This window comes from Gambusia affinis, linkage group LG07 (assembly GCF_019740435.1).
Source record: "Gambusia affinis linkage group LG07, SWU_Gaff_1.0, whole genome shotgun sequence".
NCBI classification, from domain to species: domain Eukaryota; kingdom Metazoa; phylum Chordata; class Actinopteri; order Cyprinodontiformes; family Poeciliidae; genus Gambusia; species Gambusia affinis.
Window position 1 is genome coordinate 25,029,659 of NC_057874.1, and position 14,199 is coordinate 25,043,857.

A 14,199-nucleotide genomic window follows, 5' to 3' on the forward strand; every position below is an offset into this window, starting at 1 on the left:
TGCCTGCAGTAAAGCATGGCTGAGAGTCAGCGATGCTCAGAACCTGCTTTGCTTCCTCTGGTGCTGAAATCTGCAGCATGTGAACACCAAGAGGGATTCAATCAAGTATCAGAAAATCCTGGGATAAAATGAGATGAGCTGATGTATCACACTAGCACCAGGTTATAACAGCAAAGGGATATTACATTTACAGACTTAATATTAGTTCTTGGTTAATATTTGTATTGCACAGCTGCTAGTTGGTCAAGTACATTTTGCCAATGAACCAAATTTGCAGTGGGACTCAAAGAATTTTAGCTGTAACTGTAGCAGCAATGGAATCTAAGCAATCTGGGTTAATACAAAACAAGTAAGTCAGCTGATTCATACAAGAAACATGGACTTGTGTGTAATTTTTAGCCTCCATTTTTTTCCTAGGTCTTGAATGTTAATACACAGATCACTGACTTTAAATGCCGATTCATTCTTCTTTGTCAATGGTATGACTCATCTTCAGGCCTTTTCACACAGCTGACATTTCAGCAAGTTATTTATTGTAATATAGACAAACCAAAACAATGAAACTTTTTCTTCAAGGGGTTTTAAAGTTATGTACTCATAAGAAAGGAAGAGGAGAAAAAAATTCCTTCATTTTTAATACTCATGTGAGGTGTAGAAGTGTTTGTCTTGTTGCTAAGCTTTTTGCGATATGAGCCAAATCTGTAAAACATGCAGAACAGCATTTTTCTGGCAGACATTTTAAGAATTTTTCTTGAACTCTTGCATACGCAAATTACATATTAGTGTTGTTGTTGCAAGATTAATTTAACTTAAAGAAAAAAAAAAGTTAGGATAGAACGGAGCACAACATTTATAGTTTTATTCAGACAAAGGCCTATTTTAGTACTTCATAGTAGAGTTGAAGGAACATTGCTTCTCGCCCAGCTGAGTCAAACTGCAGTTCTGTATATTAGTGATAATACTGTACTATATAATATTACATAAACGTTTTGCAGCTGTACTTAACAGGATGCACAAAATGTATCCCATTCACACAATATTTGGTCTCTTCAATAGCTTGTGAATGTGGAGTGGTCATTGTCTTCGTCACTAAAGGCCAGTTCTCTAAAAACCCACAGATGGCTTTGCTATTTGCTCCTTTGAGTCTTAATTGTCAAAAAAATAAATTAATTAAAAAAAATTCTGCTCCTTGGTTTTATTGTACTGATGATACTTTGAATTTTTCTTGTTGCTTTTGACCAATATCTGTGAGGCAAACATTTCACGAAGCTGCATCTTTGTCTCTCAGGTATCTGATTGCTGTGTGGTGGCCTTGGTGCCCAAACAGATGTCCTCTTTCATCATTCCCTCCTCAGCCAGCTTCCCACGCAGTATCAGCAGATACGGTCAGCAATGTGAAACAAATACAACTTCCTAATATTCATCCATCTCACAGAAGCATGTTTTTTTTAAAGATAGACAAACCACTGTTAATTTTGCAGATTTCATAAACAGTAAGATGCCTCAAAAGGGTCAAATATGCTTATGTTTTGTGATTTAAAGGTAAATAAACCTTAAATTTTATTGTTTGTGTTTCTTCTTGTTTGCTTTCTTTATTTTATTTTTTAACTTTTTAAAAACATTTTTTAGCATTATTACTTGCAGGGTAGGGACACTTTATGTGATTATACAGTCTCAATGCATATCCCACCTGCTTAGCTGGTTTATTTTAAGTTTATTTTGGAACATATCTTTTGCCATATTGCCAACCTAGGTATGGACGTCCCATTCCGCTCCACCCCCACAAGCCCTGACAGCCCTCACTCCCGTGTGCCTATGCTCACTCCTGACCTAGAGAGTGGTGTCAAAGTTTGGCATTTAGTCAAGAACCACGACCATGGTGACCAGAAAGAGGGCGAACGCGGAAGCAAGATGGTATCTGAGATCTACCTAACGAGACTCCTAGCCACTAAGGTAACACTCAAAAGATAATGATACCATGTTAATTTTCTCCTAAGCATGTGATTTAATCTCTTATTTATTTGTAAAGACCTGAACATTTTAGCCATAATGGTAACAGATATATATCAGAACAGCTGATATTAAACCCACTTAAAGATTTATTTCTGCAAGAAATTTGCATAACAGCCTTTTATTTTGAAGCTGATGACTGTCAGTTAGTGTAGAGGAAATGCAAGAACATTCTGTTTTTTGGGGGCTTTTTTATTGTTTTTTTTTTGTTGTCTTTTCTAAATGATGTTTACTTACAGATACAAAAAAACATTTCAGTTGTTAGTACGGCATGTTACATTTTCATTTACAATGATTCCTGTTGCAAATCATACTTATTTTGTGACTGGATTTATTTTTGAAACATTCATAGTTACTCCTGTGGTCCTTGTGAGAAAATAATTTTCCATCCCTGCTTTTGATGGTATGCAGTGGTAAATTTAAAGATAAAAATGGTATGTAAAATAGAAAAAACATATATACATCTTCACTTATATCATCATAGCAATAAGAGGGAATACTTTGATTAAAAATACTGCCCACAGCTAAACCTGCTATACTTTCATGCAGCTAACAGGATGTACACCCTTTGCTTTAAAAGTACATTTTACATTTTTTCAGCTTCTAGTACGTTTCCTGTTACTTTGTTTTCCTATCACTATGTGAATCTGAACTTATCGTGCACCTATTCTGTAAGATAGACACATTACCAGCAGAAGCAAAACTACTGAACTGCTTCATTAAGTTTCTCTTCATGTTTTTTACAGGGCACTTTACAGAAGTTTGTGGATGATCTGTTTGAGACTTTGTTCAGCACCGTATGTCGAGGCACTGCTCTGCCTCTCGCCATCAAATATATGTTTGACTTCCTCGATGAGCAGGCAGACAGACATGGCATCCATGACATGGACGTTCGCCACACATGGAAGAGTAACTGGTGAGAAAAATTTCCCACTTAAGACATATTCAAAACTTACTAAACGGCCAGGAATATATTCACCAATTCTCTTTCAATGTTCCCCTCATTTATGAACTAATACTTATATATGTTACCAGATGATTTGTTGTGTTTGGATACTGTCCATCATTTTTGATTTACAACAGTGAGTTGCTATAAATCTAATTAAAGCCACATTATTGACTAATCATAACCTAGATCCACGTTTGGAAAAGTCTTTCGGAAATTTTAAATACAATTTTCTTAAAGGATATAAGCTCTGTGTTAGAACGGAATAATGATTAAAACTTGCCGTTATTGGCTAAATGCAAGAATATAACAGCAACACAATACAATTTGGTCTGATGTTGTCACAAAATATTTTTCAAGTTTGAAGACATTGATTATAGTGATGGTTTAATAAATGCTGATGGGACACAACATGTAATATGTTAAAAAATGTAGAAACTAAAGTCTTTCTGAGAAAAAATTAACTGATTTCCAACTAGGCTTAGGTTAGACAAAAAAAACAGAAAAACATGGATTGTTCCTAGAAGATCTATAATTAAGCCTTCAGAGCACATTCCAACCTGCAATATGAATGTACCTGGTTCACACATTTCCTCATAGTATTAATTATAATTTTAGAATAACTATTTTAATATGAATTTATTATTTACCTTGTGCTTCAAGGATTTTCCTAGTTTTAGGAAAAACTAGAAAATGCTGTTCTTGGAAATATCTTGTAGCTGTGGGACTTTACCAGAGCTCAAATATCCATCTAGTTTTCATAACTAAAGTCAAGCACAGAAGTCAACATGGGATTAATTAAATTCAGATTCAAAAGGAGCTTTTGATGTTTGGCAAGTATTTAATTTCTCCATGAAAACATGTCTTGCAGTGTTTACACTATTTCTTTCATTTTACTCTGTCAATATCTTTCCATATTTCCAGTCTCCCGCTGCGGTTCTGGGTGAATGTAATCAAAAATCCCCAGTTTGTGTTTGACATACATAAAAGCAGCATCACAGACGCCTGCCTGTCAGTGGTGGCACAGACCTTTATGGACTCTTGCTCAACATCTGAACATCGTTTGGGCAAAGATTCGCCCTCCACCAAGCTGCTCTACGCCAAGGATATTCCACACTATAAGAGCTGGGTGGAAAGGTAAATACAACACAAAAAAGTAATTTGTGTTACAATTAAGAATGAAATGTTCAAGGTGGAATAAATTTACCAATTTCACAATAATATGAATGTAACAAACAAATGTACAACATGATCTACTTGCTTTTACTTTAAATGGAAAAAAAATCTATTCTTTCTACTGCTGCTGAAATGATCAAATATATTAATTAAAACAGATACAATAATGTTATCTAAACTATTTGATATTTTTACTTTGCTACAAACACAAACAAAAATATAGTATGAAAACAAGCTAAATTTACAAGCAGTTTTTCAATGTTAAACTTTTTAGAGAATAAAGTATTTTTTAATCATGCTCCTCTCTGTGCCAGTAATAAATTGTGTAAGAGAAGTTTTATGTTTCAGGTCTACTATATTTTACAAATCCCTAATCCCTAATCATTTTTCAAAATATTATAATTCAAAATATTGCATGCTATTTTGAGACAGAGCAGAGAAACCAGCCAGTAAAAACATTCTGGTATTGTTTTGTATTTTTATTAAGAAAAAAAGTCTGTTTTCTCTGAAATACTCTAAACCTGGCAATTTGACAGCCTTGAGGCAAAAGGTGCTGACACACTACTTTATATTGACAAAATAAATCTGCACTCTGGCACATTAAAATTAAAATAGCCTTAATCAGTAGGAACAATATGACAAAAAATGTTATGGTTTTTAAAATGTAACTTTTTAAATTTTATCCTTTTCCTCGATACTTTTAACAGACTCTTGTCAAGTTTCAGTAAGTCTCAATATAAGAACTGATATAAAAACTAAATAAATTAGATTACCTTTACAATAACTTTGTTTCACTTCTGAGCTAGTAATCAAATTAAACAATTCAGTTGTTGACATTAATAAAATGTTGACATGCAGAACCAGAATTTCTCTAAATAAAAATTATTTATTTTCTATTTGGTGTCAAGATAATTTTTATGTCTTTTTGCAACTTTAGATGCAGTTAAATGCAACATTAACAGTGATTTATGGGATTCAGCTAAGCTACTAATTCCTACAGTGTAAGGGCATCTATCTTCAACACTAAAAAAAATTTAATTTTCTTTTAATTCATCCTCTATATAAACCGAAAGTCCAAACCTCTGAGTAATGCATTTCTTTATTTATCTGCACAAACGTCTCTGATGTACATAAGCTTTTATCATTGAACATTCTGTGGATTTTCACAACATCAGTCTGAATTCAAATGGGGAGAAAAGCTCCAGTATGCATGGCTGTGTCCTTGACACTGAGTCCATGGGTGTGTGTATGTGTCCTCTCAGGTACTATGCTGACATCAACCGCCTACCTGCCATCAGTGATCAGGATATGAATGCCTATCTGGCTGAACAGGCTCGCCTCCACTCCAGTGAGTTCAACGTACTCAGTGCCCTGCATGAGATCTACGCTTACGTCAGCAAGTACAGCCAAGAGGTGAGGCCCTGTCAACACATCACAAAGTGGAAACTCGCTTCAGATAGTAGTTTGTTGACTGAAAGTACAACTTGCTCTACTGATTCATATGCTAAACGTTTTGTATGGAGCGTGGATTGTTTCGTTTTGCTTACTGTTATGGAACTGTGGAGTTTTTGCCCAATTCTTTTTCTCTGCAGCTTTTTCTGAACATTTTGTTTTTGTAATTAATTTGAGTTTACAACTTGGAACCTTTAGTGTTTTTGCTGATTCATTTGGCACTCATAGTGTTGTTTCCAGTCAAAACAAGCCTTAGATTTACAAAGAAAAAATAAATAAGCTGCACCAGCTGTAACTGAATCATTTAGCATCTGAGGAGACAATTATTTCCTTATTTCCCATCACAAGTTGATGAAACCTGATTAGAGAATTAATGTGAAACTTAAATATCTCAAAAACAACTCACCAGTTGCCAGCGAGAAAAGACATAGCAGTTAATTGTGGCAGCTGGCTTATTTTTTATTTATTTATTTATTTATTTTAAATCAGGAACAATAAGACGAAGACTTTTGTATGTGTTCCTAAAATACAGATCCCATAAACTGTAATGAAATTAATAATTTAATCAGTGCTTAATGTATTGGTTTTCATACTTAGATATGCTCAAAATAACAATATAAAATTACCTGCAGCTCATCAATCCAACCCTAAGACTTTACAAGTTATTTAATTTGTATTTAATCCAAATAAATAAAACTGGAATAAATAATATAAGCTCTTATGTACCTCCAATTAAAGATAAATTTGCTGCTGCAAAATATTTTCATTTCAAACCCTCCATATGCAAATCAGATTCCTTCAGTTGACTAACAACACACATTGTGTCGTTGGTTACCTGGCGATTTCATCTTGTGTGTTTTTGTGTTTTTTTTTTTTTTTTTTTTTTTTTTTTTCTGTTCTAGATCATTGAGGCACTGGAGCAAGACGAACAAGCCCAGAAGCAGAAGTTGGCATACAAAGTGGAGCAGATCATATTTGCCATGTCCCCAGAAAGCTGAGATATACACACCAAGACATAAAGAATTCCCAAGATAAATACACATATGGTATGTCCAAACTTTAGCATTTAATACCACAAATCAAAGTGTCATGGAAGAAATTAAATATTTAACACAAGCTCCTCAGATGTGGACATCAGCACTTCCATATGTGCATGTGTGATCATAATCACACGTACAAATACAGCATACACAGAAAGATTTATATAACTTACTCTGTAAACATACACACACATAAATACAAATGTACATACACAAACCACAGCAGTGCATCCCAAAGCACAGACTTTTACTACCAGTGTCATTTTTTTTCCTGAAGAAACTCCAACAAGAAAACATTCAGCTTCTAAAACACTCAAACGGAGAGCGAAAGGATTTAGGCCATCATCAGTTGCAGATTTAACTGCCAATTTCTATCCACTGGGAAAATGGTTTGCCTCTGTAGTCGGTGCTTGTACTAACTGTGTGCGAGGCACCAGCGTGAGCTCTGAAGAGAACAGGACTTAATAAGAGAATGACTCAACGCATAAGCCAGTGGAGGAGCTCGACAAAGACAGAAGCCAATTTAATGGGATGGCACGTCTGTTAAGACGCAACTCAAAGTACATTTTATGTCAAAGTTGAAGGACAGTTATTCATGTGACTGACTTGGAGTGACGTTGCTATTTGTAGCCATTCTGAGCAGAGATGTGTGACTATGTGTTGTTAAGCCTTTGCTATGGGCTTTTAAAAGAAGTGCAGTGTTATGTTTCACTCTGTGACGATTGTCTGAACTTCTAAACTCTGAAGCGAGTAAAATCTCCTAAGAGTCCCAGACTCAAAGACATCTCAATGCTACAATTTTTAATATATATGGAGATATTTTGGGCCCTCTTCCTGGATTTTACTGCACCTCATGATTCATTCGAGTTAAATGCTCCTGTCAAAGCTATTAATAAAACATGACATTGTACGGAAGAGATCTCATTTGAGATAGGACATTTTTACAGTGATCTATAGGGCACTAATTCAGCCATTCAAAGATAAGAGGAGGCCAAATTGAACTGCTGCAGAAAGCATGATTAATGATGTTTTAAGCGTGATCGTGGATCAGATTAGCCTAAATTTGGCCCATAGCACCCTACCCTCTACCCTTCCCTTCTCATCAGTTATTGTTTACATGAAACGTAATACTTGAAATGCACCCGGTGTACAGGATATTAAGAACACCTGCAGCTCTTGTCAAGTAACTTGAATAGATTAAGTTAGATAAAGCCGTTGATGCGTTATTGATTTTTTCCAATATGGTGTCTAACTTGAGCTTGACGTCGACCAGAATTGTGGGTGAAAAGCTGAAATGGAGCTGTAGATTTGTGCAAAGCAGGTGTGCTTATATTTTGTAAACAGAGTGAATATTTAATTAATTAAATCTGTGTCTGGATCAGCTTTTGATCTGTTTCAAGTCCGTTTGTTGCGTCACAATGTGTTTCTGTGTTTCAACCCACAGTGTCTTGAAAAAGTATTTGCCCTTTACATTTTCTTCTGTCTTTGCTTTTATATTAGACTTAACTGTTTCAAATAATCAAATTAAATGTAAGCTTGTTATAATAAAAAAGCATTATTGAAAAAAAAAATTCATTTGTTAGAATAAAACACTAGCTCTGTGAAAATATCGTTAGCCCCTGGTTACATCATGAATTACCTGTTTGTTGGTTCATTTTTACAAGTCGCATTCTTGCCTACAGTTGAGCTCATGAAATAACTCAAACAAAACCTTTCTGGCAACATGAAGTAGACTAAAAGTTCTCAAAAAGAACTAAAATTCATAATGCCCAGTTTTTTTGCCACCCCCAATAAAGGATGGGTTTTTGTTATAAAAAAATATGAGAAAGAGACTGGACTAAAATGTCATAATGATGTGTTTCCCAGGCACAAAGCACTTCTGATCATTCAGACTGGTTAGAGAAAGGTACCGGTAGTACGTTTTTGAAGATTTGCATTCCTTTAATTCTGACATAAACAGATACATAATTTAAGAAAAAGCAAATGAAAAAAGAAAATATTATTTTCACTGTAAAAATGTCAGTGGTAAAATGATGGACCAGGGATGGTCTCCAGTAGAAAATCCTGACAGAGAATGTGCTGCCATCAATTATTGACGTTAAGCTCAAGCCTTTTTGGGTTGTGCAGCAGAATGATTCAATTCAAACCAGCAAGTCCAAAAAAAAAAGTTCTGGAGTGGCCTGGTCAGAGGCTTTATTGAAATCCAATTAAAATGCTGTGCCATGATGGCAACCTATTCATGCTCGAAAATCCTCTAATATGTCTGAAATAAATAAATTCTCCAAAGAGTAGGTCATATTTTCTCAGCAATTTAAAAATTCACTGCAAGTTATTCCAAATGCTGGCATCACAAACTATGAACTTTGCGGAGCAATTAGTTTTTCACACATGGCAAGGTTGGTTAAATAAATAAATTCATTTAAAAACTGTGTTTTGTATTTAATCACTTTGGGTTTTTTTCTTCTGTTAAAATCTGTTGATTGACAAAAAAAAAAAAAAAAATTACCGTAAGTGTAAAAAAAACCTATATAAATCTGTAAGGGGCAAATACGTTTTTTTAAGGCAACTATTTCATTTTGCTTTCCAGTATACATTTGACCTGGCTGCTTTAGTTTCAGCGCCGGTGTTGCTACAGCACACATTTCTAAACTTTCAGCCAATTACCATCATGAAGGAAAAAAGTCTGCTTGGCCATCACTCTGATTCTGAGTTTTACTTTTGATTCTTTCACCCATTGTGATGATGCTAGATGAAGATCTTTTGGTGCTTACGGTTGTTTCATTAAGAAGCACGCTCAGTCTTTTGCTGCCAGTTTTACCATTTCAGTATTTAGAGGAGATTTTACACTCCTCACAGGACCTTGATTCATGGAAAAATGTGTTAGATAAAAACAAAACAAAACAAAAAAAAAACATTTCATGTTATGATGTTAAGTGTTAAAATATTATGGAATCCATCTGTTTCAGGTGTGGTTTGACAGCGATAATTTATAAATGTGTTGTGCAATAAACTGTCATGTTTAAACTGTAATTTTTTAAACAATATATAACTGTATAAATACTGTACATAAAAACACTCCTATTTTGCAAGTAAAAGATTCACTTTTTACTGTTGTTATACATTAAAAGCGCAGCTGATGAAAATTCTTTCTGTTTCATTGTTTCAGTTATTATTGCAGACTGTGTTTAACAATGGGGGAGACGGATGACATTTTGTTTCCCTTCCAGAAGCTCATAACATTTTTTGTTTCTTTCTTTTTTAATGCTCACAATTTTACCAATGATTGAAATTGTGAAATTTTTGGAGAAATAATCACATCTTCATTACAGTAACACTGTGAAAATGATTTTAGTTGTTAGTTTATGGCTGAAAGATACAACATATAGCATATAAATGGAAACCAGATGTTTTTACTAACTGGCAAAAATTTGGGAAAGGCTATTATTTCTTGTGCCATTCCCAAATAAACCTGGAGAGATTTATTTTTGTCTTTGTTTAAAACAAGCATAAAGTCAGAAGATTCTTCTTTTTTGTGAAACATTTATAGTGCAGTCATATGTAAATCAAAAAACTATTTGTTAAAAATAAAAAACACTTTTCTGGTCAAAATTCTGCCACTTCAGCTGTGCCCTGTGAGGTAATTTTGAAGTCAATGTGAACCCTGCCAAAAACAACAGGATAATCTATTGTTACTGTGTTAGACTACCATTAGCATCCTAATTTAATAGAAAACTCATATTGAACTTCCATGGGAAAGTGGCCAAATGCAAGACAGAGTTGACCTGAAACCCCCAGGAGTACATCTATCATTCAGTCATTATAGTTCACGCTTTACACAACTAAGTTTCCCTAAAAATGACTAAACTAATAGCATATCAGACACATAACTTTAACACTCATGAATCTCTTAACAAAAGTAGCCATTTAGTTCAGTTTCAAAATTCAAATCTTGTTTTTTCCTATGAGAACTCAAAGAAAAAACAACATATTTACTGTGAAGCAAATGAAACAATACAAAACTTAGATTGCAGAATATTCAGATTTGGCAGGAATTTACTTGTGCATTTGGTTAGACTTTAATGAACATGTGTTGTTTATGTGTAACGACCACCAAAAGAAAGGCACATTCTATTTTCAAATCAAACACAAGTAAAGCCTTTATTGAACAATCATTTTCAACTTGTTTATTCTTCTTTGGAGTTGGGAAGACAAACAAAGACTAACTCATTTGATGATGACTAACTGCACTCTCCTTCTTTATATGGGAAATTGAGGTTTTTAGGAAATGCCTTTATGTGAGGAACTGGGGAAACAAATCATTTTAAGCTCAAATGCCAAAATCCATTACCTCCAAAAGTTTAGAATACCTCATAACAACAAGTGAAAATTTATCTTAAATGCAGAAATGTGTGCCTATTGAAAAGTATGTTCATGTGCTGTACAGTATATCCAGCCAATGAGATCCAGCATCAATGCAGCATGCTACAAAGGTGAGCAGCCGGTGGCTCTGCTGAGAAAGCACCGGTTGCTTTAATAGCTGCCTTCAGCTTATCTGCATCATTGGCTGTGGTTTTGTTTAATCTATCTCTTGACAAAGACTGATCATTTTTCTATGGGTTTTGGGCAAGAGAGAGTTTGCTGGCAAGTTACACAGAATTATATTAGTTAAACCACATTCTGGTGCTTTTAGTACTATGTTTTTCTGGAAGTGAAATGAAATCAGCATCTCCATAAAGAAGTGCTCTGGGTAGAAAACAGTGAAGACTTTAGACTTTACACTAATTTAAAAAGAAGACTTTGTACAATGATGTAATACATCAAGTCCACCTTAAAACCAGGAAAGATGTTTTCTCTCTGGTTTTCCTCAGTAATTGTTAAGTTTATTTGTATAGAACATTTCAGCTACAGGCAGTTTGAAGTGCTTCACACCATAAAATATAATACTGTAACCAATTGAGAAGCAAGCAATAAAAGTTACATTTTGTCAAATGACATCATCTAAATCCTCAAGCAAATATCAATCTAATACATTATATATATATAAATAAAGTATAAGGTTGTTTTATGGGATTTTGAGTTTTTCATGGGAATAGATATGGAAATTAGCCAACTAGCTATAATTTTATGTATTCACATGTAAATGTTCTTTAATTCGTCTTTTAACTTGAACTTCAACACTTTTCCTTCCACCAAATCTTCCATTGTTGTTCTTGGAACAGTTAGGAGTTTTAGGAAATACCTTTTGTAGCTTATGGGTGTCGGCTTTGACTTTCCATTAGGATAATTTTCACATCACCTGCATTTTTTCTGGTTTACATGAGAAACTAAATTTTAGGCTTTGAGTTACTGCAAGCCATAATTATTAAAATTAATGGAAACATTTTTTTATAAATGATATTTAGTGCCACTTCAATTAAATACATTTTTTGATGATATTCTATTTTTTGAATCAATGTGAGCTCTCCAGTATTAGAAAACTACTTTATGCAATTGTTTGACAACTGATCCTGAAAACAAACTGAGCTCATGAAGCAAATAAAAAAATTCTAGAGACCTGCCACATGAAAAACACAATACTGTGACAATATTTGGTATGGCATGTGAGCAGCATATAGGGGCTCCTCAGCACTTGCCATAGGGAACAGGAATTCATTATTTATGTGCAACCCTCAGGGTTCTGTGGCAAGCAGAGCAGACAAAGACTGGGGCCCAAGGAGGGCTATATGAACCGACAGCCTTTCCTACCCGTACCTGTCAGATTCAGGTTGGGTGTCAACAGCGTGTGAAAGGGTCTTCTGTACAGTTGCCAGGCTCTCACCCCTCGCCTTGACTCTTCTCACTCTTAACCTGTCAGAGCAGCAACACTCGGCAGCCAACAATTCCCACTAGCTTACCTCCCTTGCACACACATACCCAGGAAGGGGGATGATTAGGACTCAGAACGTTTCCGCCGACAGCTGAAAAACCTGCAGGACATCTTCCTGATAGACTCTGTCCGCTTGAGAACAGACAAGTTTATGGAGCTTCTACACCCTTTGGAAATGATTCTCCTTTCAAATCGTGGCAGGTGTCATAATATCTTATTCTGCCTTGATCCATGACTGATGTGATTACATTATATATGATGTGATGTCAAGTAACGTAAAGGTGTAAGGCTTCCTTTCTGTGGACTCTCAAGTTTTCTCAATGCTGAGCATAACAACCTCTACTCCCTGATCAGAATATTTAATTTGGTGGGAAACAGTTCTTACGCTCAGACTGCAGATCTTGAAGAATAATTCAAACTCTGAGTTTATCTGTGGAATGAATACTGAACTGAAAAATCCCTGGACTTTTAACTCACAAACAAATGTATAAACAAGAGTGGAGCTGGCATCGCCGCAGTGAAAGAACAAATATATCTCTTTACACTAAATATGAAAATGTGTACAAAACAAAAGTGATCAAGTAGTGTTATAATAGTGTTATAGCCACATGCTAGCTAATGGTAAATGTCTCACATTTGAAACAATTAGCTCCTTTTTTAATGACTGGTGGTAGAATCATGAAAGATGGTAAAGACAGCACAATCAAGCTTTAATTTCCTTAAACTTCACTGGAGCTTTCAGCAGGTTGTCAACAAACATAAGCCTCTTGCTGCTTCAGTTAAATACATCAAGCATTACCAGAATACATCCAGAGTTTGCTCTCACTAAGTAACAAGTAGCTAAATACCTAAGGAGGTAAATGCCTAATTATTTCTCAAAATGAATCACATATGATAACAACTAGCCTTAATCAGTAAGAAGTGCACACCAGTCTACTGAGGCCATCTTCTGGCCAAACTTATCATAGCAAGCAAGAATTGAAAGAAAGAAATGATGAAAATGATTTATTTACAGCTCATTTCAGTTTAAGGTAAGCAAAGTTAGAGAGCTAGGGAAACATGATGCAGGAATGGGAGTAAAGGCTGAAGGTCAGCTGCTTGAAGATATGTGTTTGTTTTTCATGTGTGTGGCTGGTAACATACAAGGCTGTGCTGCGTTCCTGCAGATCACAGTACACACATAAAGCAAACCTAGACTGAACTCTGAAACCATAAAAAGAAGTCTCACAGGGACATTCCTCATTCATTATGTTTTAAGAAGGAGTGACATCATTGGTCCTGTGCTTTCCTTTGTTAACCCCCCAGTTCTCTCCACTCACACACACACACACACACGCCCACCTACCCCTCTTTTATTCTGCTCACTTTAGGGTTGTAGTGGCTGCTCAGCTCAGAGTGGTAACGGTCAACATTTTCTGCAGTTTGAAATTAAATCTCCTCCCACTCATCCTCCCACGATTCCACCTCCTCTCCTCCTCCTCCAAACTTTACTTTAATTTCCCTTGTTCCTAGACTCCTTCTTGCACTCATGAAATCACTTCAAGACAGACTCCCTCCTACGTAGCCAATCACTGAGCTTTGAAGGTTTTATGGCTCCCACTAACAAAGCTCTATAAATGTTGCATTATAACATGCATGTGTTTGTGATTGTGCTTACAGCTCATTTGTAGAAATAACTAAACAAAAATTGGACTCCTCTATTATTCTTT

General features: G+C 35.2%; 1 protein-coding gene across 1 annotated transcript in view; it reads left to right on the forward strand.

The window, feature by feature from the left end:
• Positions 1-9,751, forward strand: part of LOC122834274 (plexin-A2-like) — an 84,528-nt gene extending 74,777 nt beyond the window's left edge. The window contains exons 27-32 of the mRNA XM_044122562.1: positions 1,289-1,385; positions 1,754-1,953; positions 2,757-2,926; positions 3,881-4,093; positions 5,395-5,545; positions 6,487-9,751. Coding sequence (XP_043978497.1) covers positions 1,289-1,385; positions 1,754-1,953; positions 2,757-2,926; positions 3,881-4,093; positions 5,395-5,545; positions 6,487-6,582 — 927 coding nt within the window. The 3' untranslated portion in view covers positions 6,583-9,751. The remainder of the gene's footprint in view (positions 1-1,288; positions 1,386-1,753; positions 1,954-2,756; positions 2,927-3,880; positions 4,094-5,394; positions 5,546-6,486) is intronic.
• Positions 9,752-14,199: the final 4,448 nt, after the last annotated feature.